Here is a 24,057-nt window from a genome sequence, read left to right on the forward strand (position 1 = left end):
ATCCCCCCAGTGAGGGGCTGGGGGCGTGGCCAGGGTGGAGCCCCGCCTAGAATCCCCAGTGAGGGGCTGGGGGCGTGGTCGGGGTGGAGCCCCGCCTAGAGTCTCCAGGGTGTCAGCCTCTGCAATGAAAGAAAGTTTGACAGCGGGTGGGTTGCACAAAGGGCACAGCCCCCATCCCCACCCCTTAGTGAGTGCGCGCAGTGTTTTCTGAGCGCCTACTCTGTGATCCCCGGGGTTGGTGTCGTGGGGTGCATTCCTAGGTAGGCCTCTGGGTGCTCAGGGGTTAAGGCCTGTCCTGCCACGTGAGAGTACCTTGCGACAGAGCCACACGCCCTCCCACCTGCGGGTGGCCTCCTGCACTCACCATTGCCCAGTGTCGCCGGCTCCACCCGACACTGGGATGCGCCCTCCCGCGCGTTCGCTGCGCTCTGCCAGGGCACCGCAGTGAGCAAACAGGTCATCCGGCCTGAGCAGCCAGCTTGGGTCTCCTCCCTGCCACCCATGCCAGACGTGCATCCAGGACCCGGCTGCTACCACCCACCCTGCCCCCGCTCAGTCTTCCAGACGGGTAAGTCTCCAGCCAAGCTCACCCGGAGGGCCACATGCATGCAGGTGACCCTGCCTCGGTCTCCCGGGACCCCCAAGTTGGCTCTGAGTGCTCCTCGGGGGAGCCGAAAGCCGCCATCCTGCGTGGGCATCTGACACAGCTTCCGAGGCTTTGCGCGGCTGCAGTTTCTGCCCTGGCACGGTGCCCGGGACGCTGCAGCCGAGCCTTCAAAGGGTCATTGTGAGCGCAGGTGCCGGGCAGGGAGGTGGGGACAGCGAGCTGGTCCCTGATCCCCTAGCCCGTGAGGGAAGTCTGGTGGACTAAGTCCGGGTTTTCCTGGAACTCTCCCAAGGGTCACCCCGAATTCCCAAGGCAGAGGGGTGCCACCTGTCCCGGGTTACACACTGTGTATGTGTATGCTGAGGGGGATGGCAAATGCCTGACAGGGAACCAAGGGGGCGGGCGACGACAGGAATTGGTTGCTTCTGGGTCATTTGCCCCCAAACAAGGAAGGAATGAAGAATTCCTTCAGGAGGGTGTGTCCCGCCATCCGAGGTGACTTTATTCCGGACCAGGAAGGCTCAGGTGGCAGGGTGGGTCTGGCGCTGTAGTTTCAGCTGTCGACCACAGCGTTAGCCCAGCCTCAGTTTCTTATTCTGCACCACAGAGAAGCCAAGGCTACACTCACAGTCGCTGAGGCAGGCGGTCCCCATTCGCCACAAAGTGAACTGAGAAGCCCAGAGAGGGTCAGCCACTCCCCTGCAGATGCACAGTAGAGTAAGACTGTTCCCGAAGGAGACCTCGGAGCTGACCCCTCCGTTCGGGCACTTCCGTGTGGCCCCGAGTCTGGGGAAAGTCCATGCAGGGAATTTGGGCTCCGTCCTTCCTCCTGGGCCTGGCCGGGTGCCAGGGAGGCAGTGTTTGCTCAGGGTAGAACCCAACACCCTTGGGCATGGCCAGGTCAGTGGGACACGCTGCTATGGAGACAGGCTGCCTAAGCAACGACGTGTGTTTATTGAGCGTTTACTGTATGCCGCCATGTATATCGGGAGCAAGGCTCAGAAATTCAGTTTTATCTTTTCAGTTTTTTTGGAGACAGGATCTCAGGTAGCCCAGGCTGGCGTCTGTCTCCTTAAGTAGCCAAGGGTAACCTTGAACTCCTGACCTCCCTCTGCCACCCCTGGCTGCACACACGAGCCCCTGCCCAGAAGTTTATTACTGAAGTGGCTCTTGGAGCTACGAACCGATTGTGAGCTAGAGACACTGCCCGTCAGGGGCTCGCCCATGAGTCCCCCTTATTCCTCAGGGGCCTTGCGTCCAGCTGCACCCCTGAGCTGTTCCCACTATTCAGAATGAGATCTGGCAAACAGCAGGCACTCCATAAATGCACAAATGGTGCGGTGGTACAGACAGCTGCAGACTGAGGGACCCTCTCTCCCCCCAGTTCTACATGGTGAGCTCTGGGCCAGCCTGGTCTACGTGAGACTAGAAACAACAACACCCCTAATCGACAGGGAGCTGAGGAAGCCCGCAGACTGTTTGATGACTTGGGGGGGGGGACAGGGACCCCGTCTAGACCTGCGACGCCCAGTTCCACTCCTGGGCTCCGTGTGCCCCCTGCTGGCCGAAGCTGGAATTGCAGCCCCAAGTGCTAGGCTTTCTGAGAAGGGAAAACTGAGGCAAGGAATGAAGCGGCCGGGGTTCTTTCTGGAATCCCGCTTGCTCCAGGGTTGGTCTCCGGGCTCGCCCACCCCGGCGGCCCCCACGCCCCACCCCCTATACAGCCAGACCTTGGCCAGAAACGACAGAATCTGCCCTAAGTGACTCAGCTTCGTAAATGTTCCTCTAAACCTTGGAAACAGGTGCAACTATCATTCCCATTTCCAGAAGGGGAAACTGGGGCACAGACCCACAGTCCACCCTCCCACCCTGCCGTACAGGACGTGGTCTTTGGTTTTAGCTCGGAGACTCGTGGTCAGCTCCACCTTGACCGACCCTGCGGTCGCGGCCTCCGTCCGGACGCGCCCTTTGACCTTAGGCTGGGCGGCTCCCCCGAACGCGGGGAAGCCGGGGAACCTGACGAGGGTCTCACTGTAGCTCAGGCTGGCCCGGGCTCACTCTGTCCTGAGGGGGCTGTGCAGTTCCCGGAGCCGCCCGTGGGCGAGGGGGATTCGAACTCAGGTCCTCGCGCTCTCACGCCGAGGGGGCGGGAGATCATCGCTGCCCCCGTTTCCGCAAACTCTTAACCGAGCTTCAGAGCCCCATCTGCCACGTCCCTGCCCGCCACACGCCGGCCTCGTCGCCATCTGCGTCCCGCCGACCCGGGTGCACCCCGAGCACGACGTGTGACCGGCCCACGGGTGGGACACGTCAGCCCGGGCCGGTCCGCTCAGCCCCTGCCGCCGGCTCAGCGGGGCTGTGTGGAAAGCCGGGACCGGATCGCGGGTGTAGGGACCGGAGTGGAGGGGCGGGTCCAGTAGGCGTGTCGGGGCGTGTCCCGGTGGGGGCGTACCGAAGGGGCGTGGCCTGGTATGGCTGAAGGGCGGTGCCTGGTGGGGCTGCGGGGCGTGCTGGGGGCGGGGCGTGATCGGCGGAGGTGGGGCCTAATGGGGGCATGCCGGGGTCTGGAGGGCTGCGGGGCGGGGCCGGGCGGGGCGGGACCTGGCGGGGCGACGGGGGAGGAAGGCAGGTGCGGCGGGAGCGCGGCCCGACTGGCCTGCGACCCTCCTGGCCCCCGGTCGGGGCGGACCTACGGTCTCCAGGCCCCTCCCTCTCCACAGAGGGGCGCTGATTGTCGGGTTCCAGGCCCCCTGTTTGCACCATGGCGGTGAGATTCCAGGCGAGTAGTTCCGGAGCTCGGGGGAGGGAACGGGAGTGCGACCCAGGCTTTCCAAACCTTGTCTGCCTGCTTAACAGCCGGGGAAACTGAGGCCCAGAAGTGGGGCCTAGCCTGGGGCCGCGTAGGGCGATAAAGGTGTGACGCCGCCCTCGAGAGCCCCGAGTTCGAATCCCACCGCGACCGTGAGACCCGCTCGCACGTGATAGATAATCGGGCTTTGTTCTCTTCTTGGCCGCTGGCATTTATAGAGCACCGACTGTGTACAGACTTTCAGGAGCCTGGAGGGCGGGTTGATTGTAGCCGGCTCTGGGGACCCTGGGGGACTTTGCTCTTCAGGCACGGAGTCCTTCACTCCCCAGGAGGATAAACTGAGGCAGCAGCTGCTGGGTCACCTCACTGCTAGCTTTGTGTCCGCCTGGGAGGAATGACACCCCCCCCGGCCCCGCCCCACGGACCTGTTCCTAGCCCTGCCCCTCCTCCTGCCACCTGGCCCGCGGGGAGGGACAGCAGGGAGCCAGTGTCGTCGTCCTCGTCACCCCCCCCCCCACACACACACACCGAGCGCGCCTGCAGGTGACAGGGCGGGGCCGAGGGGCTGGGAGCGAGCGGTTTTAAACCGCCCTCCTCTGGTTTTCAGGCACTGGTCCCTAGACCCCCAGCCCGGCCTGCCGCCCGCGCCCAGAGTCGGGGCATCCCCAGAGGAAACGGGATTAGATTGTGACACCCCAGACTCCAAAGGGAGGGTGTCAGATGTGCGTGTGGGAAGCAGAGGAAGAGACAGTGGCCATGGGGCTCTGAAGGCTGAAGAGGAGTTTGAGGAGGGCTGTAGCTGCTAGCAGGTCGCCTGGGCTTCCTGATGGCTGGGTCCGGAACTCACACCTAAGCGAAAGGGCGAGAGCCTGCAGGGGACTGCGGAGAAATCCGTAGGAGCGCCAGGGACTGGCAGCCAGGCTCGGGCTAATCCTTGGGGAGCCCCTGAGGGTTTTCGACAAAGCCTGGCTACCCTCGGGGGACCGGTCCACACCAGCGGGGACAGGCTCGGCAGGTCTGGACAGGCCCGGCCACCTGCCTCCCCTCCCCCAGCAGCCCAGGCACCCTCATGAGCCTTATCTTAAAGGAAAGCAAGAAATAAAAATTCCACAGCCGGGACCTTTCCCAGCGCCTGAAGAAAGTCAGCCAGGGTTTGTGGTGCCTGTGGCACCCAGGAGCTGAGGCAGGAGGATGGCCATGAGTTTGGAGCTACCTAGGCGACAGAGCAAGAGTCCCACGCCCGCCCCGCCCCCCAAAAGCAAACTAAAACCCAGGGATCAGAACTGGGGAGATGGGGGGTGTCACACAGCTCAGCAAGGGGGTCACACAGCTTCGCAGAGGGGGGTTACAGCTCAGCAAGGGGGTCACACAGCTCCGCTGAGGGGGGGGTCATAGCTCAGCAGAGGGGAGTCACACAGCTCAGCCCAGGGGGTCACACAGCTCAGTAGGGGGGTCACACAGCTCCGCAGGGGCATCACACAGCTCCGCAGAGGGGGTGTGTAGGCGGGGCACGTTGGGTTCTGTGACAGTAAGGTGCCGTCCTGAGGGTTTTAGCTCGGCGGGGAGGGGGGGGAAGCGTACCCAGGGCCACCTCGCCCAGAAGCCGGGGAGGCAGATCTGGAGGAGGGGCCCAGCCTGTGAGCTGGATGGAGGCTGGTGTTTGGGGGCAGGCAGGACGCCCTTGTGGCTGCCGCCGAGGAAGGTAGTCTTCTCAGGCCCCATGAGCCTGTCCCTGTCCCCGTAGGTGGCAGACATGGAGGAACTGACCATCTGGGAACAGCACACGGCCACGCTGTACAAGGTGAGCTGCGGCCTGCCCCTGACGGAGGGGGTGCCCCTGGGCCCAGGAAGTAACGCCCTGTTGCCTGTGTCCCTCAGGACCCCCGCCGCGGCTTCGGCATCGCCATCTCTGGAGGCCACGACCCCGACAGCAGATCCGTGGTCGTGTCCGACGTTGTGCCCGGAGGCCCGGCCGTGGGCAGGCTCCAGTGAGACTCGGAACGCGATGGGGGCGGTGGGGGGCAGCATAAGGGCCAGAAACACCCCCCACCCCACCCCACCCCCGCACCTGCAGCTCCGTCAACAGGGCCTCCTGTCCCTAACACTTCCTGGTCCCAGAGGCAGGGCAGAGCCCCAGGGCAGGATGGCAGGGAACTGGAACAGAAAGATTGCAAACAGGGTTCCTGGAATCCCGTGGACAGAGCCATGGGTGATGGAGGGAGGGAGGAAAAGACACACAGAATACACCGGAGGGCAGGACGGAAAAAGCAAAACATCTACTTAGAACCAGTGTGGGTACACCAAAGAATGGCCACGGGATGGGTGCAGCCCTGAGCTTCCTCACTTGGGCCACTCCCTCAGGACCGGGGACCACATCGTCATGGTGAATGGGGTCTCAGTGGAGAACGTCACGTCTGCCTTCGCCATCCAGATTCTGAAAACCTGCAACAAAACGGCCAACATTGTGAGTGGGCATAGGTTGGGGAAACTGAGTCCAGGAGGTCCTGTGATACTGGCAGAAGCATATATAATTCCGTTAGCATGTTTTTCTGGGGGTGCTGGGAATGGAACACAGGATAGGGCATATTGAGTCTGTGCTCCGCCCTAACCACGCCCCCAGCCCCTCACTGGGGATTCTAGGCGGGGCTCCACCCTGACCACACCCTCAGCCCCTCACTGGGTATTCTAGGCGGGGCTCCACCCTGACCACGCCCTCAGCCCCTCACTGGGTATTCTAGGCGGGGCTCCACCCTGACCACACCCTCAGCCCCTCACTGGGTATTCTAGGCGGGGCTCCACCCTGACCACGCCCTCAGCCCCTCACTGGGTATTCTAGGCGGGGCTCCACCCTGACCACGCCCTCAGCCCCTCACTGGAGGATTCTAGGCGGGGCTCCACCCTGACCACGCCCAAGCCCCTCACTGGAAGAATCTAGGCAGGCACAGCTCTTTTTTCTTTTTATTTTTCTCAGTCTCTTTTCTGAAATCTCCTTTTTTTTTTAAAACTTATTTATTTTACATATGTGGATGTTTTGTCTGCCTGGACATCTCTCTGCCCACCAAAAGAGTACACACCATGAGACCACAGTTACAGACAGTTGTGAGCTGCCTTGTGGGCGCTGGGAACTGAACTCGGGTTCTATGAAAAAGCAGCCAGTGAGCTAACGGCTGAGCCCCCTCTCCAGTACCTAACTTTTAAGCCTTGATCCCCTGCCTCGGTCCCTTGTATAGTCGGAGTGGCCATCCTGGACTGATGGGACTGAAGGACCTCCTGCGTAGGTGGTGTGCTGGGGAAAGAGCCCACAGTTGTGCTCATATCGGGACCCCCTCCCCCACAGAGTCACACGGGCTCAGTCAGATGACAACTTTGGTGCTCAGCCCAGAGAGGGGCTGGATTCCCTAGGGTCCACTCTTCCTGCCTCTTCTGACGTCTCTCCTCCCTCCCACAGACAGTGAAGCGCCCTCGCAGGGTGCAGCTACCTGTCACCAAGGCCAGCACATCACCGGGCCACCAGCTCTCAGACGGGGAGGAAGTTGACCATGGCCAGGGCTATGAGGGCGACTCCTCCAGCGGTTCTGGCCGATCTTGGGGTGAGCGTTCTCGCCGAACCAAGGCAGGACGCCGTAGCCGCGTGGGTAGTCACCGGCACCAGAGCTCGGGTGGTAGATCCGAGCCCAACGGACTGGAGCTGGTATCTGGCTACAAGCGCTTGCCGAAGCAGGATGTGCTCATGAGGCCACACAAGTCCGTGCTGGTGAAGAGAAGAAACAGCGAGGGTGAGGGGACTGGGTTGGACCCCAAAACAGAAAAAAAAATCCTCAGGCGCAGGGAACATGGTGGATGCCCCCTACCCTCCCTCCACCTAGAATCCTCCAGTCAGGGGGTGTGGCCAGAGTGGACCCCGCCCACTTTAGAGGCTAAAGCAGGAAATTTTATTTTATTTTTGTTTTTTGAGACAGGGTTTCTCTGTAGCTTTGGAGCCTGTCCTGGAACCAGCTCTTGTAGACCAGGCTGGCCTCGAACTCAGAAAGATCCGCCTGCCTCTGCCTCCCGAGTGCTGGGATTAAAGGCATGCGCCACCACCGCCCGGCCAGGAAAATTTTTTTTAAGACTTATGTATTTATTATTATGTGTGCAGTGTTCTGCCTGCATGTGTCGCTGCAGCCAAAAGAGGGCATCAGATGGTTATGAGCTGCCATGTGGGTGCTGTGAACTGAATGAACCCAGATCCTCTGGAAGAGCAGTGCTCTTAACCTCTGAGCCACCTCTCCAGCCCCTAAAACAGGAGGATTATATGTTACTTCAAAGTCAGGTTAAATGATCTTGGTCTCCTGGCTAAAGAGTTCCCTCTTCTCCCTTCCAGAGTTCGGAGTGAAGCTGGGTAGCCAGATCTTCATAAAACACATCACAGATTCTGGCCTCGCTGCCCGGAACCGCGGGCTGCAGGAAGGAGACCTTATCTTGCAGGTGAGGCCAGGATTATGCTTGAGGTGGGGAAACTGAGACCAATGCGGGCAGTGCCGTGCTCCCAGCACCAGGAATTATTTCCAATCCTCCTGTTGTCTGTTTCGGGATCCCCTCACCAAGCCAAATGTTTCCAGTCCCCCCTCAATCCCATGCTGCTTCTCGACACTCGGGTTGTTTGTTTCTACCGACCCCTCTCAGATCAATGGGGTGTCCAGTGCGAATCTGTCCCTGAGCGACACACGGCAACTCATCGAGAAGTCAGAGGGGGAGCTGACGCTGCTGGTGCTAAGGGATAGCGGGCAGTTCCTAGTGAACATCCCTCCCGCAGTGAGTGACAGCGACAGCTCCCTTATGGAAGGTGAGGAGGGCAACTCCAAGCTTGGCTCCCGGAGACTCAGAGAGGGACGAGAACTGACCTCAAGCCTCGCAAGTCCACAGCGGCACAGCTGGCTCTTCAGGGCCTGCGTGGTTCCCAGTGTGACATGAATGCCAAGACCAGGTGCGACCCTGGCTGACTCGCTGCCCCTCCTCTACAGACATCTCAGACCTGACCTCGGAACTGTCCCAGGCGCCCCCATCCCACATCCCTCCACCACCTCTGCAGAGTCAGCAGAGCCCCGAGGCCAGCCAGCCAAGCTCTTCGATGTGAGTGCAGGGTGGTGGCTGTGAGAGGGCAGACCCTTGCTCTGCCTAGTTGCAGGGGTGACCCTACGTCTAGGGGGGCCCATGCAGATGCACCCCGACTTACTGGGCTCTTTTTTCGCCCAGGGAGAGTCCGCAGCCCCGGAGGCGGGAACGGTCAGTGGATTCAAGAGCCACTGCTGAGCCAGGTGAGCACTCATGGCTGCACTCTTCCTCACCTGCAGCAGTCATGTTAAAGCCAGGTGAGCACTCATGGCTGCACTCTTCCTCACCTGCAGCAGTCATGTTAAAGCCAGGTGAGCACTCATGGCTGCACTCTTCCTCACCTGCAGCAGTCATGTTAAAGCCAGGTGAGCACTCATGGCTGCACTCTTCCTCACCTGCAGCAGTCATGTTAAAGCCAGGCAAGGAGGGGACATGGTCAGGGGATCCCTCACCTAGAATCACCCCCCCAGGAGCTGCAGGACGTGGTCAGTGTGGTAGTTGGAGCAGCGGGGCTGCGTCCCCGGCACCCGGCTGCCCACGCGGGGCTGTGTCCCGCCACCCGGCTAGCTTTACCCGAAATAATTACACGGAAACTGTATTCTTTTAAACACCGCTTGGCCCATTTCTATCTAGCCTCTTCTAGGCTACCTCTCGCATCTGGACTAGCCCATTTCTAATAATCTGCTGTAGCCCACGAGCTGGCTTACCAGGAATGATCTTAACGTGCGTCTGCCTGGAGTGGGAGAATCATGGCGACTCTCTGACTCAGCTTTTTTCTCCCAGCCTTCCGTTCTGTTTACTCCACCCACCTAAGGGTGGGCCTATCAAATGGGCCTAGCAGTTTCTTTATTGCTTAACCAATGAAATCAACAGATTGATATATGACACTCCCACATCACTTCCCCTTTTTCTGTTTAAACAAAAAAAGGAAGGCTTTAACTTTAACATAGTAAAATTACACATAGCAACAGTTATCAAGCAAGAATTACAGTTACAATATTTATATCTACTTTGTCTTTTATCATAACAATGGAAAACTATAACTACCTATCCATTCTTCAACTCCATCAAAGACTCCAGAAGGATATAATATTACCTAAGTAAACAAGAAATCCAAAGCTCTAGGAATGACAGAGACATCTTGCTGCCTGTACAGTCACCCAAAGTTCCTCTGTACCGTTGGGGCATCCATCTTCAGCCTTCAGGCCCATAGTATCCAGCAGACATTTCCATGAAGCAGGAAATTACAAAGACAGTTCAGTCACTTTCTGCTGTGTCCTGCAGAATGTCTTGCAGACTCTTTCATGAGTCAGGAACCCCGAAAGACCGTCTCACCTTTAGGCAAGTTCAGCAGTCCTCTATCTGCGGGTTCTCTGTGTCCAGTTTATGCAATAGTCCAGGCAAGAGCAGTTTCTTGCCCAAATGGTTATCAAACTCCATAAAGATCCTCTTCAATGCCCATCTTCCTCTTGAAGTAGATTGGTGCCGCCAGGAGCAGAGTGCCTCATTGTCATGAAAAGTCCTAAGTTGTTAAAACATTAAATGCCATATTCTGCAGCCTTTGAGAGATATGAAGAATGCCTATCTGAAATATATCTCTATATATCTAGAAAATCTAACTAACATGACTACAAGCTTTACTATTATCGAAGATTATCCATTAACAACCTATATTTCTTAATTATACAGTACATTTTTAAATGAACTACACAATCACAATACCTTAGTCAAGATCAAGAAATACATATGCATATAACAAAATTGACCTTAAAATCCATACCAATGCAAATTATTCATACCTATATCATTTCCCCCTTTAAATGTAAAAGAACATTTATAAACAATATTTTGGGAACATGGGCACAGTTTTTTCTCTCCAAACTGCTTCCTGCTGAATGGGGGTGCTGTTAATCAGATCGTTTAGGGTGTAACCTGTGTGCCAGTTTCATCTCAGTTGGCAGTTGAGTGAAGTAATTTCTTGAGGGTGTTCACAGGAACTTTTCAGGAGGTTGTGGTCTATCATACCATATCGGGATAGATGCAATCCACAAGGTCTGGTCCTCTGCGAAAACAAAAGAAGACCCTCTCCAAAGCATCATATCCTTAGACCCAAATTTTGAAATCGTAATACCCTTATATCCATTCTGGTTTAGCTTGGCAGCCCATGTAATGAAATGTCTCTCTGTACTTAGCTCCTTTACAGTCAAAAATTTTAAAGAAAACACAATGTACATAATCCAGACTCTCTGTGAATTTTCCATTTTTACGTGGCTTATTTTTCTTTATTTCTTTTAATCTCTTAACTATCTGTACTCTGTCTCTTTAAAGACTTTACCTTTTTTTTTAAACCATTAACTTTATCTCTATATTCTTTTTTTTCTCTCTCTCAAGCCTACGTACATTCATCCAACAGTGTGACTCATTTAGTGGTCTGAATCTGTCCTATTGTGAATCTGCAATTTTTTACTATCCAGGAGCAGTTTTGATTTGCGCCTTTAAATCACTAGGCGCTAAAGAATCTAAGCTGTGACATTCCTAGGTCAAAAACAGGTACTGCCTGCTGGCCCCGCCCAGTCCAACATGGCGGAGCCGCTCGTGCCTCTGATCCTTGCACATTGCACCATTAGCATGGCGGAGCTGCTTGTGCCTCTGAGCTGCGGCATGCAATGTCCCCCTTTTAGGCACACAGCAGTCTAGTTGCCATCAAACAAATTGTAGCACTTTACTCCAAATGCTCCATTCAAAAGCTCTGTCTCCCGCAGGAGCCAGACAGAGATTGCAATGGCGGCACAGCCCAGAAAGCCAGCATTTTAAAACAGCCAGTTTTGTCCTGCTGCTGAGTCAGGAAACTTTCAAAATGGAGGACGTACCATTTTGTGCTAGCTCTGGGGCCGCCAGGTAGGAGCGGCACTCAGCACTTTAATTCTGAGACTGAGCGTGCAGCACAAAAATTCTTTTCATCCAAGTTACATCCAAATCTGACACGCAGAGCACTGCGCAGTCCTAATCCACCATGCTCTCCCGTCTGCCTAAGCCTGATTCGGCTGTCTGCCCAGGTGCAGGCAGGGAGTGCTGAGCCATCGGCACGGTCTCAGAGCACTCTCCTTCCGATCCCAAGCGGGAACACAAACATAAAATCCACTGAAATGCCTTAAAGCCAGAGTTCACGCTGGCAGCACAGCCCCAAGAAGCTGCGCTTTAAATGACACAGCGTTTTTTTTCTACTGCTGTTGCTGAATCAGGAAATCTCTCTACAGCACGCCACCAACAAACAGCAAAAATCTGTGTTAAACTCTCTCTCCCTTATTTTTAAGCCTTCTCAGGTTTTTTAAGTGGATTTAGTCCATCACGTTGGGTGCCAATCTGTTGTAGTTGGAGCAGCGGGGCTGCGTCCCCGGCACCCGGCCACCCACATGGCTAGCTCTAGGTTATGCCCTGAAATAATTACACGGAAACTGTATTCTTTTAAACACCGCTTGGCCCATTTCTATCTAGCCTCTTCTAGGCTACCTCTCGCATCTGGACTAGCCCATTTCTAATAATCTGCTGTAGCCCACGAGCTGGCTTACCAGGAATGATCTTAACGTGCGTCTGCCTGGAGTGGGAGAATCATGGCAACTCTCTGACTCAGCTTCTTTCTCCCAGCCTTCCGTTCTGTTTACTCCACCCACCTAAGGGTGGGCCTATCAAATGGGCCTAGCAGTTTCTTTATTGCTTAACCAATGAAATCAACAGATTGATATATGACACTCCCACATCAGTCAGGGTGGAACCCTGCCTAGAATCTTCATTGAGAGGCTGGGGGGCGTGGTCAGGGTGGAGCCCCGCCTAGAATCCCCAGTGAGGGACTGGGGGCGTGGTCAGGGTGGAGCCCTGCCTAGAATCCTCCAATGAGGTGCTGGGGGTGGAGCCCCATCTCGGTTGGGTCTTTGGTCTGTGCAGTATTTGCATTCTCTGAATGAATGTAGGCTGCCGGTTTCTCGTAGAGTATCCTGGAGAAAGCCACTATGACATTTACCGTGTCCCCAGCCAGCAGAGCCTGTCAGATCGTGGGTGAGTATATCAGATGAGCATGTGATCCCACATCCTGCAGCTGTCCTCCCAGCCCATGTAACCCTAACTCCCCGCTTGTGGAATGTCAGCACCCACTGCCACCATGGCCTGATCACCCTCCTCTCTGGTAGCTACAGCCCCGACACGCGTGTCGTGCGCTTCCCCAAGGGTGCAAGCATCGGCCTGCGGCTGGCTGGTGGCAACGACGTGGGCATCTTTGTGTCCGGGGTGCAAGAAGGCAGCCCAGCCGATGGTCAGGGCATCCAGGAAGGGGACGAGATCTTACAGGTGACACGGGGACAGCAGGCCCCGGGAATGTGGCCCTGGGTCCTTCTGGTAGCCCAGGCTGGCCTGCAACTTACTATCCCTGAATCGTTGGGATCACAGGCCTGCGCCCCATACCTGACTTTTTCCATGGGTGGCAGGGATTTGAATTCAAGTCTTCAAGCAATTCCCCGCTGAGCTCTTTCACTAACCCCGAGAGTTTTTACATGGTGGTGGGATGGGGCTGGACCCCTCGACACTGCCTGAGGCTTTCAGACTTGGCTGTGTGTACTAAGCCTGGCTCCTCCCTGGATCTGTGTGACACTCAGCCATGGGTGAGATCCGTCACAGAGACACTGGGGAGGCAGTGGCTCAGGTGCCAGCCCCACCACATCAACCGTATCCCTTTTCCGGCAGGTGAACGGCATGCCATTCCGGAACCTGACCCGGGAGGAAGCTGTGAACTTCCTGTTGGAGCTGCCGCCGGGGGAGGACATGGAGCTTGTGACGCAGAGCAAGCAGGACAGTGAGTGTCCCTGAGGTGTCCCCGCAGGCACCCGGACCCCACATGAAAATCCAGACACTAGCCAGGTGGTGGTGGCACACCACCCAACACTTGGGAGGCTTGAGCAGGCAGAACTCTTGAGTTGGAGTCCAGCCTGGTCTACAGTGTGAGTTCCAGGACAGCCAGGGCTACAGTGAAACCCTGTCTCAAACAAACAAACAAAAAAAGGCAGACTCTAAGCCCTGGACCAGCTATGGGGATGTGGAGACAGGAGTATCCCCGGGGTCACGGCCAGCCTGGCAGAGCTGGTGAGTCCAATGTCAACCTCTGGCCGCCACCCACCACCATGATGGCACGTACCTCTGATCCCAGCACTCGGGAGGCAGAGGCAGGCGAATGGAGTCCAGCCTGGTCGACGGAGAGAGTTCCAGGACAGCCAGGGCTACACAGAGAAACCCAAGGGGGCTGGAGAGATGGCTCAGTGGTTAACGGCACCGGCTGCTTTTCTTAGAGGTCCTGAGTTCAGTTCCCGCCCAGAACCCACAGCGATCTGTAATGAGATCTGGGGTGCAGGCAGAACACTGCATACATAAGAAATACATGAATCTTAAGAAAAAAAAAGCCGGGTGGTGGTGGCGCACGCCTTTAATCCCAGCACTTGGGAGGCAGAGGCAGGCGGATCTCTGTGAGTTCGAGGCCAGCCTGGTCTACAAGAGCTAGTTCCAGGACAGGTTCCAAAGCTACAGAGAAACCCTGTCTCAAAAAACCAAAAATAAACAAATAAATAAATAAAATAAAACAAAGACCCAAAGCTCCAGGCTCCGCAGGGACAGTGCACTGTGTCTGCCCAAGCGAGGTCCCCAGGGAGGGATGGGCCCCTGAGGAGCTCGAGAAGACACCCTCCCCCACCTCTGTCCTCAGTCTTCAGGAAGATGGTCCAGTCCCGCGTGGGTGACTCCTTCTACATCCGCACGCACTTCGAGCTGGAGCCGAGCCCACCTTACGGCCTGGGCTTCACTCGTGGTGACGTCTTCCACGTGGTGGACACTTTGTACCGTGGCTCAGGGTCTGGCTACGGTGGTCGTGGGGGCCTTTGGCTGGCCGCCCGCATGGGCAGAGATCTCCGAGAGCAAGAACGTGGAGTCATCCCCAATCAGAGCAGGTGGGAGGAGCTCCCCAGGCTCGCGCCTCAGTTTCCCCATTGCCTAGGGCTCACTGGAGTGAGTCACAGTGGTGTGGGCAGGGGAGTGTGCTGCCTCCACTGTATACTGAGCACAGATATGGCCTTATTTATCCATTGATTTCTGAGTCAGAGTTCCTTCCCAGTATCCAACCCCTCCCGGGTACCAGCATCCAGAGGCCCCACATCCCTTGGCTTGTGGCCCCATCCTCTCTTCAGAATCAGCAGCGCAGCCTTTCCCGCCTTCCTCTAAGGACCCACCCCGGACGTCCCCAGTTCAGGGTCCTCAGCCTGACTCAGTCTTGCCTCTCTAGGCCGTGTTCTGTCCCTTATGTCCCCTGTGTTCCCCAGGGCGGAGCAGCTGGCCAGCTTGGAGGCTGCGCAACGGGCAGCGGGCGTTGGCCCAGGCGCCCCCTTGGCCTCCAACCCACGGGCCGAGTTCTGGCGGCTCCGGGGTCTCCGCCGAGGGACCAAGAAGACGACGCAGCGGAGCCGCGAGGACCTGTCAGTGCTGACCAAGCAGGGACACTACCCGCCCTACGAACGCGTGGTGCTGCGAGAAGGTGGGTGGTCGTGGGAGCGACCCTCCTCCCCAGGTCACAGGGCCTCGAAGCCATTGCCTGCCTTCCCCTCGGTTCTGTTGGGTAGCACAAACCGTGCACCCCTCCCCCCTCTGGAAGCTGAGGCAGAGGGATTTCTGTGAGTTTGAGACCAGACTGATCTACAGAGTGAGTTCCAGGACAGCCAGGGCCACGCAGAAAAACCTTGTGTCTAAATAAATTACTAAAAATCTTAATTAAAAAAAAAACTCAGGCATATTTGACTCTCTCGGCCCAACTGTACTCAGTTGGCTGCGCAGTGGGAGAGGCAGGCAGATAGGTGGTATCTCAATAAAACTTTATTTATAAAATCAAACCAAGGGTCAGACAGTGTGACTGTAGTTACTTGCCAGTCTGTTCCACATCTAGTAGTCCCAAATAGGATCAGAAACAAAACAGAACTTCCTTTGTTTGCCCGCCTTGAACTTGCAGCAATCCTCCTGCCTCAGCTTCCCAGGCTTCTGGCTTGAGCACCCTGACCCTGAACCTGACCTCGCTACTTTCTCCACTTCCCAGCCAGCTTTAAGCGCCCGGTGGTGATCCTGGGACCAGTGGCCGACATCGCCATGAAGAGGCTGACGGCAGAGATGCCCGACCAGTTCGAAATTGCGGGTAAAACATGGCATGAGGGCAGCCATGAAGGGGGTGTCTCACCCTCTCCCCCATTCGTGCCAGGGCCAGACAGCATCAATCGATGCCAGCTCCCACCCCTCCCACCTTCCCACTCCCATGCCCAGGCCAGACAGCATCGATCTCACGCCAACCACTGCACTCAATGCCAGGGCCAGACATTGTCAATCGATCTGGGCGCAGTCTGTTGGCTTCTGGGAACCGAGGCAAACACCGCCTTCTCATTTGCTGAAGAGTTGTTCAGTTTTTTTTCTTTATTTTTAAAATTCTGTTTCACTTTTAACTATGAGCACGTCAGTACATCATCCCACCTATGATCCCTGCTGCTTCAAGGCTGAGGCAGGAGGATAGCAGTTTTCAGGACAGCCTGGGCAACTTAATGAAACTCTGTATTCAAATCATGTCTCCATCCCAGCATAAACTGGGCCTGTCATCAGGAGCCCAGGGTCAGCACTGACTACATAACTAGAGGCCAGATTGGGCTCCATCAACTCCATCTTTTAAAATATTAAAAAGGGAAACCGAGGCCCGTGGGTGTGGCTCAGGAGTGAGCGTTTAGCAGGTGGGGTGGCTCTAGGGGGCCTGGAGTCTTAGAGGGCTCCTCACACAGAGAACCAGATAGGACAGATTTCAGGCTGCTCAGAGAGGAGACCCCTGGAGGAGGCTGGGTGACATTCAAAGGGCAAAGTCACCTGCAACCCCATTAGTCATCAGGAAATACAATCGCTGGGGTTGATGTGCGGAAGGACGGAAAGTCGGGCCCCAGACAAGTACGAGGTGGACTATTACTCAGCCAGGAAAAAGAAAGGAAGCCCCATGGGCGGTGGGGTGAGGTCCTCCTTCCCGGAGGCACAGGAAGTGAGAGGGTGGGAAAGGGGCTGGGGTTGGTGTGCAAACCGCGGTGGGGGACACAGTGGATGACATCAGCCGGGTCCCCTGCCTCCTCAGAAAGCGTGTCCCGGACTGACAACCCATCCAAGATCATCAAACTGGACACGGTGCGGGTGATCGCCGAGAGGGTAAGCACGGGCATGGGGAACCTGAGGCCCCTCATGGGCACGGAGGGATCCCCTCTGGGGCAGCGGTGCGCTGCGGGCTCTTGTGGGACGCTGGTCTCAGGTCCACACCCCTGAGCCCGCTCTCTGGAGGCTGAGGACCCGAGTTTGAATACCCGGAGCCGTACACTTGTGGATCCAGGTTCCCAGTCACAGCGGATCCCTCACCTGTCCCTTACTCCGCCCGTGACCCAGGACAGGCACGCGCTCCTGGACGTCACCCCCTCAGCCATCGAGCGCCTCAACTACGTGCAATACTACCCCATCGTGATCTTCTGCGTCCCCGAAAGCCGCCCGGCCCTGAAGGCTCTGCGGGAGTGGCTGGCCCCAACCTCCCGCCGCAGCAGCCGCCGCCTATACGCGCAGGCACAGAAGCTCCAGAAACACAGTGGGCACCTCTTCACAGGTGCAGGAGGGGTGGGAAGGGCAGTACGCGCGAGGGAGGGGGGAGCGTGTAGAGGAGGCGCCAGGGTGACGTCTGCCCTCATCTTCGCAGCCACCGTCCCCCTGCACGGTACCGATGACTCCTGGTACCAGGAGATCAAGGCCGTGGTGCAGCTGCAGCAGACGCGGCCTATCTGGACTGCGGAAGACCAGGTGCGGGGTGCGGAGAAAGGAGGGCATAGCTGGGTGAACCTCATAAGTAACCAGGTTGTGGCTTCCTAGTATACAGTAACCAAGATTTTGCTTGAGCAAGCTTCTGCCCTTAGGGCTGGACTTTGGATCCGGGACTTTGTAGGATGCATAGAAGTTGTCCAGAGCTGAACCCCATGCAAAGGCACCCATCAGACGTCATGGCCGGGCATGGGGTAGTGGAGGCTGGCATTCGGGGTCACAGCATCCTGTTCCCCACAGCTGGACGGCTTATCCGAGGACCTTGATCTGCCGGGCCGCGGCCTGGATACCAGCTCCGGGGACCTCAGCTGTGACAGTCGGGCCAACAGCGACTACGAGGACACGGACGGCGCCTACACAGACGGCGAGGGCAGCGGGCCCCAGGACGCTGATGAGGAGCCCCCGGTCCCTGCTCTGGCCCGGTCTTCGGAGCCTGCATGGGTGGAAGACCACGAGGGGCTGAGGGGTCACGGGGGGATCACTGCCGAGTTTGAGACGCAGGTGGGCACAGCCCCGCGCGGTGGGGGAGTGGGACCCTCCCTTAAGCCTGGTCACCCCCAACCCCCTCTGCGCATGTCAGCGGGTCATGGCCTTTCTCTTCCCTCTAGGCTGGCAGTCGCCATCCCCAGGGCCAGTGGCGCGAGGACAGCATGCGGTAAGTGCCCTTGAGGGACGCAGAGCCACTCTGCACCCCACCCAGTCAGGACTTGAGGACAGAGTCCTCAGGGATAAAGGGATAAGGAAGGGCATTGGGGCTGTGGCTTCTCAGGAGTTTGCTTGCAAATCCCAGCCCACAGTTAAATATAGGGCCCTGCCTGGTGGGGTCGGTGGGACAAGGTCACGTTGTGCATCCCCACCTCCTCCTCACCGCACACCTACACCCTCTCCCCACCGTCCTCCTCACCACGCACCCTCACCCCCTCCCCACCGCCGCCCTGCACCCACTTCCGCCCCCAGGACCTACGAGCGCGAAGCTCTAAGGAGGAAGTTCACAAGAGCCCGGGATGTTGAGTCCTCCGATGATGACGCCTACGACTGGGGCCCAGCCACAGACCTGTGACCTGAGAGGTCACAAGCCCTGCTTCCTGCTCCCTGGAGCCTCAGTTTCCCTTGTAGGACTCAGAGCCTCTGACCATTTAATAAACCTTTAATTTTCTTTAACATTAGAAAGTAATATAAGGCTGAGGATTCTGGGGTCCCCGTGGGCCGACAAAAGTGGTGGCCAGAACGAAGGCACGCGTGGGCGGGGCGATCACAGGTACACCGGCTGTTCCTGCCCCGTGAGCAGCCGGTAGGTGGCAGCTGGCATCGTCTTGATGTGAATCTAAGGGTCAGGGGTTAAGTTAGAGGTGAGGTCCGGGCGATGGTGCAGAGGTGAGGTGGAGGTGACAGGGTGAGGGGCAGGGGTGACAGGCTTTGAGGTCGGGTGATGTCCCCTCTCGCACCTCCCGCGCCTCGGTGAGCAGCTGGATGATGCGCGCGTGGGGCATGGCCACCACGCTTTGCCCGTTGACCTCTATGATGCGGTGTCCCACGCGGACACCCCCGCGCTCGGCCGCACCCCCACGCAGCAGACTGCAGATCTGGGGGGAGACACGGCGCTCAGGACCCGTCCCTGGGCTGTAGGCTAGCCTCCACCCCACACCCGGCCCGGAGGTCCCGGCCTCACGATGCCGTCCTCCACGCAGAAACCCAGTTGCTCGCGCACATGGGGCCGCCGGATGATGGCCGTGGTGACCGGAGGGCAGTGGATGATACTCAGTGTCACTGACGAGTGTCGCCGCACCTCCTGAGGGACCCACTGTGCTGTTTAGGCCTCCGCAGGCCTCAGTCTACCCACCCGCCTATGCCCCGGGGGCGTGGGGCTGTGATCAGTGGCACCCCTGGGGCCCGGTCCCTGCGGAACCGCGACTCACACGCACGGCGGCCTGGCAGGCGGCCAGGGACAGCCCCACCAGGCTGGTCCCGTTGATGGCGGTGACACGGTCCCCGATGCTGAGAGCCCCGGAGCGCTCGGCAGGGCCCCCGTGAAGCAGGTTGGCGATGACAGCGGTGGGCAGCAGTGAGCCCCAGCCGGACTCAACCAGGGCGACGCCCAGGGCCTCTCCAGGCCTCTTCTGGATACAGACCTGGGGGCGGGGCCGCGTGGGCTAGCGAGGGCTCTTTGTAGGACAGGGGCGGGGCCAGGATTTGGGGGCGGGGTGGAGGGCTTGCCTGGGCGGGGCCCGAGCCCTTGCTCACCTCCCTGCAGTTCTGGCTGTTGCAGAAGTGGTCCAGGTCGCCATTGTGCGGGTGGCTGGCAGCATCCGAGGGCCGCGTGCCCACTTGGCTGGGGTCGATCCCATTCTCCTGCAGGAACTGGCTGTAGGCGATGCTGAAGGCCTGGCCGATGGCCTGGGCGATAACCTGGGCCTGTTGGGAGGACAGCAAGCTCCTTCACACCCTACAAAGCCCCAGTTCCAAGGCCCACACCTTCAAGAAACCTCACAGTTTCTGAGTCAGACTCAAGGAAGGGGCAGGGCTCGGCTGCTTACATCCTCCGAATGGAAGACATGGCACAACATCTTGTAGAGACGCCGACTGCGGTCCTGGGGAGTGGTCCTCCTGGCCATCCGTCTCCGGGCCATCACGACCAGCACAGGCCCGATGTCTGCAATGTAGGAGATGGTCTGCAGGGCGTGGTCCATCAGGGCGTCCTGTGGACACGTGATGAATGGGCTGGGGATCTCTGGAGATTCCCAAGAGTCCACCACAGCCAAAGCCTGGCCCTCTGGGTACCTGTGAGTCGGCGGCCAGCACCTTGACCCTCTTGGTGGAGATAAAGATGTCCACCTCTGCCATCGGTTGGGTCTCACCTTCGGGGGCCTGTGTGGAGGGGGGTGGGACACAGGGATTGGTGGCCATCCAGGACACCATGCCATGCAGCCCCAGCAACTCCACCCTGGCTCACCTTGACGCGGTCCACAGCCTCCTGCGCCTGTGCCATGCGCGTGCTGGGCGGCGGGCTGCGCTCTGACAGCAGCTGGGTGGAGCCCAGATATTTCACAGTGAAGATAACACCGTCCACAAGCTCCTCGTGTCCACAGGGACCTGGAACTGCGGTGACAGCGAGGGGCACCTTCAGGCCCGTCCCGTCCCGGGGATTAGGATAGGCTAGACCCGCAGTGCTCCATCGCCTGTTCCAGAAGGATCCACAGGGCTCCAGCTCCAGTGTCGGCTAGCCAGCTGTGTACCTGCCGCTCCCAGAACTCCTGGGAAGCATCACCCTCAGCAGGACCTGGAGCTCACGGACCCCTCTTCTAGACTAATCTTCTGACCGGGCTGAAAGCCAATGGCCTCACTGTGGTGTCTCAAACCCCTAACATTCCAGAATTAGGCAGGGGCCAGCAAGATGTCTCAGTGGGGTACAGGGCACTCTGCAGCCAAGCATGATACCCTAAGTTCGACCCCTGGGACTCCACACGATGGCGGTGAGAACCGCCTCCCACGTGCCATCCTCCAAGCCCCTTCTTTGTCATAGCAATAAATAAATGCAAAAAAGAAAAAAAGAAAGAGGATCAAGATCATTTCCATTTTCTTTTTTTCTTTTCTTTTTTTCTAGACAGGCTTTCTCTGTAGCTTTGGAGCTTGTCCTGGAACTAGCTCTTGTAGACCAGGCTGGTCTTGAACTCACAGAGATCCCCCTGCCTCTGCCTCCCCAGTGCTGGGATTAAAGGTGTGCACCACCACCACCTGGCTTCATGGCCATTTTCCATAGTGACCTACAATTCTCTCCAGACAGCCCAGAAAATCCACAGCATCTCAAAGCCCAGGTCCTTGACAGCCCTCAGGCAATTTCGCCCAGACCCTGTAAACTGCTACACTGTTGAGATCCGCGCTATTCCCTGCCCCTGGCAGCCAGAACACTCTTCCACCCTAGTCTTTCTGGGCTCCTGAGTGCCAGGATCCCTTTCCATCTGAGCTGCAATGCTGACAGACCCTTCCTCAATTCCAGACCACTTTGGTTTTTAACCTTTCTTTAGCCCTGGGCCTATGAAGCTCAGGCCAGTATGGAACCTGCCTTCCGTCCCAGCTTCCTGTGTGCTGGAGTCAGGTGGGTGCCAGCACGCCCAGATGCTCATCTGAAACTTCTAGGTCACCCTGAAGCTGACGTAGGACCCTGTTCTTTCTGTGGCTTTAGAACGTTCAGGCCTATGCAAAACTGGGCAAAACCATCAGCTTGGACACTCCTGAGATAAATAATAGCATTAACCACAGTCCTAGAATCTTCTGTGATGCAGGACCACATGGACTCCTTGAGTGGGCAATGAGGATTCGAACCCAGGTCCTCATGCTGGTGTGCCGTGTCCACTTAGATGCCTCCCCAGATTCGAACCCAGGTCCTCATGCTGGTGTACTGTATCCACTCAGATGTCTTCCCAGATTCGAACCCAGGTCCTCATGCTGGTGTGCCGTGTCCACTTAGATGCCTCCCCAGATTCGAACCCAGGTCCTCATGCTGGTGTGCCGTGTCCACTTAGATGCCTCCCCAGATTCGAACCCAGGTCCTCATGCTGGTGTACTGTATCCACTCAGATGCCTCCCCAGATTCGAACCCAGGTCCTCATGCTGGTGTACTGTATCCACTCAGATGTCTTCCCAGATTCGAACCCAGGTCCTCATGCTGGTGTGCCGTGTCCACTCAGATGCCTCCCCAGATTCGAACCCAGGTCCTCATGCTGGCGTGCCGTGTCCACTTAGGTGTCTCCCAGCCCTCAAAAATTCGCACAAAACTATAAATGCCTTGCCAAATGGTGGTGGCGCACGCCTTCAATCCCAGCACTCAGGAGGCAGAGGCAGGCAGATCTCGGTGAGTTTGAGGCCAGCCTGGTCTACAAGAGCTAGTTCCAGGACAGGCTCCAAAGCTACAGAGAAACCCTGTCTCGAAAAATAAAAACAAAACAAATAAAAAAGCCCTGTAAATGTCATCTTTAGGTCCTAGGAGCACCCTCCCCCAGCAGTCTGGAGCTGGCCTTGTGGACAGTGGTTTCTAGGGTACTTTTCATCCTATATCTCATCTCTAGCCATCCTCTCTAAACCTGCATCCTCACAGCAAACATGTCAAGTTTGGAAGGCTGGTTGTGGGCTGTTCTAGAACATTCTGGTCCTGTGTGAGAAGGGTCACTTACCCTCTGAGACAGCAGGGCATGAGGCCAGGGTCTCAGGGCTCTGGAAGATAGAAGAGGAACAGGCCTGGGTCCCCGGGCTGCGCTGTAGGCCGAGGTCAGGATTCATGGGTCGGGGTGTTACCTGGGCACCCAGAGGAGGCTCTTGCTGTGTCACCAGGGGCACTGTCTCCAGCCAGGGCTCTGGGGAGCTGCTGGAACTCCTGCTGTCTGCTGGCTCTGCCGACACCCCCTCCATCCACCCCGGGGATCCTGGGTCCCCCTCTGGCTCTTCAGGCGGCTGCAGCAAACGGGGTATGGTCTGTGGAGGATCTGGGGGTCCCGGTTGGGCAGGCAGAGATGTCTCACACCTCAGCAGACCCAGAAGGTCATCCCCGCCTGCGTCGGCAGATAAGAGCCCACCAGCGTCTGTGCTGTCCGGGGTGGCCAGGCCTTGGCCAGTGGCAATGTGCAGGGGACAAGGCTCTCCATCTGGGAACGGGCCACCCAAGTCACCAGGGAGAGCTTCCAGCTGCTGGACCAGCACCTGGACACCAGATGCATCCAGCTCCATCTCGCTCAGGGAGGCAGGTCCTCCGGGTCCCGAGGCCCACTGGGTACTGGAGGGGTGGTCCTCAGGGGGCACCTTGGGGCCTTTTGGCTCCTCCAAGTCCATGGCTGGGAGCCCTAGGGGGTCCTGGGGGTCTAGAAACTCCATGTCTGGAACCCAGGTTCAGGCTGGCATCGTCATCAGGCTGAAGAACAATGGTGCTAGGTGAAATCTCTTAGGAAAGCCACAATCCAACAGGTGACAGCCTCGGTCCCCATGAGGCCTGCACAGGAAAGAAGTCCCCTTTTCACACAGGAGCCAACCAAGAACTCAGGCTGTGGCCCCCAGAACTCAGGCACTGACCCCTAAAACTCTGGGTCCGGTCCCCAGAACTCAGGCACTGACCCTCAGAACTCAGGCACTGATCCCCAGAACTCCGGCACTGACCCCCAGAACTCAGGCTCCAGTCCCCAGAACTCAAGCACTGACCCCCAGAACTCAAGCACTGACCCTCAGAACTCAGGCACTGATCCCCAGAACTCAGGGTCCGGCCCTCAGAACTCAGGCTCCGGCCCCCAGAACTCAGGCTCCGGCCCTCAGAACTTAGAGTCCGGCCCCCAGAACTCAGGCACTGACCCTCAGAACTCACTCACTGACCATCAGAACTCAGGCACTGACCCCCCAGAACTCCGGCACTGACCATCAGAACTCAGGCTCTGGCCCCCAGAACTCAGGCACTGACCCTCAGATCTCAGGCTCCGGTCCTAAATCTCAGACACTGGCCTTGGGTCGCCCCGTCTGGTCCCGCGCGGGCGCAGTACCTGTGCCTCCGGCCCGGGATGACCAGGTTCGCCCGTTCTTGCGGGAGACTCAGCAGCTCTCTGGGATCCCAGCTTTGGATCCGGATCATTAAGCTGTGCACCTCCCAGGAATATTGCGCACGCGCAGCCTC

General features: G+C 57.7%; 2 protein-coding genes across 6 annotated transcripts; one reads left to right on the top strand and one right to left on the bottom strand.

Annotated features, from left to right (window-relative positions):
• Positions 1-276: 276 nt before the first annotated feature.
• Positions 277-18,581, top strand: Tjp3 (tight junction protein 3). 2 transcript variants are annotated; one of them, XM_075975351.1, is made up of 21 exons: positions 277-568; positions 5,161-5,217; positions 5,295-5,404; positions 5,778-5,880; positions 6,865-7,192; positions 7,780-7,883; positions 8,082-8,241; positions 8,420-8,528; positions 8,652-8,713; positions 12,497-12,563; positions 12,695-12,851; positions 13,245-13,353; positions 14,254-14,494; positions 14,864-15,075; positions 15,628-15,723; positions 16,690-16,760; positions 16,992-17,202; positions 17,293-17,393; positions 17,652-17,912; positions 18,020-18,066; positions 18,369-18,581. In XM_075975351.1, exons 2-21 carry the CDS (start codon positions 5,170-5,172, stop codon positions 18,469-18,471), a joined length of 2,700 nt encoding a protein of 899 aa, XP_075831466.1. In that variant the 5' UTR covers positions 277-568; positions 5,161-5,169; the 3' UTR covers positions 18,472-18,581. The 2 variants fall into 2 exon arrangements, with proteins under 2 accessions (XP_075831466.1, XP_075831465.1); XM_075975350.1 differs by lacking the exon at positions 277-568 and adding an exon at positions 3,199-3,386.
• On the bottom strand, positions 18,541-24,057 carry Apba3 (amyloid beta precursor protein binding family A member 3). Of its 4 annotated transcripts, none has more exons than XM_075975369.1 (11): positions 23,927-24,057; positions 22,701-23,388; positions 22,580-22,619; positions 20,362-20,507; positions 20,190-20,276; positions 19,946-20,107; positions 19,653-19,823; positions 19,328-19,540; positions 19,081-19,200; positions 18,857-18,994; positions 18,541-18,735 (listed from the first exon to the last, which is right to left on the bottom strand). In XM_075975369.1, the coding sequence occupies exons 2-11, from the start codon at positions 23,271-23,273 to the stop codon at positions 18,664-18,666; spliced, it is 1,722 nt and encodes a 573-aa protein (XP_075831484.1). In that variant the 5' UTR covers positions 23,274-23,388; positions 23,927-24,057; the 3' UTR covers positions 18,541-18,663. The 4 variants fall into 4 exon arrangements, with proteins under 4 accessions (XP_075831484.1, XP_075831485.1, XP_075831481.1 ...); XM_075975370.1 differs by having other exon boundaries at positions 23,848-24,044; XM_075975366.1 differs by having other exon boundaries at positions 22,580-23,388.

The sequence above is a fragment of the Microtus pennsylvanicus genome, chromosome 6 (genome assembly GCF_037038515.1).
Source record: "Microtus pennsylvanicus isolate mMicPen1 chromosome 6, mMicPen1.hap1, whole genome shotgun sequence".
Classification (NCBI taxonomy): domain Eukaryota; kingdom Metazoa; phylum Chordata; class Mammalia; order Rodentia; family Cricetidae; genus Microtus; species Microtus pennsylvanicus.

What these genes read in the sequence shown, in the direction of transcription:
- Tjp3 (XM_075975350.1), top strand. An exon ending in ACACGGCCACGCTGTACAAG is followed by an intron (nt 5,218 to 5,294) that starts GTGAGCTGCGGC and finishes TGTGTCCCTCAG; the next exon opens with GACCCCCGCCGCGGCTTCGG. An exon ending in CAGAGCCTGTCAGATCGTGG is followed by an intron (nt 12,564 to 12,694) that starts GTGAGTATATCA and finishes CCTCTCTGGTAG; the next exon opens with CTACAGCCCCGACACGCGTG.
- Apba3 (XM_075975366.1), bottom strand. Translation starts at nt 23,273, where the DNA reads ATGGAGTTTCTAGACCCCCAGGACCCCCTAGGGCTCCCAGCCATGGAC. An exon ending in TGCTGGCCGCCGACTCACAG is followed by an intron (nt 20,108 to 20,189) that starts GTACCCAGAGGG and finishes ACGTGTCCACAG; the next exon opens with GACGCCCTGATGGACCACGC. An exon ending in ATGTCTTCCATTCGGAGGAT is followed by an intron (nt 19,824 to 19,945) that starts GTAAGCAGCCGA and finishes TCCTCCCAACAG; the next exon opens with GCCCAGGTTATCGCCCAGGC.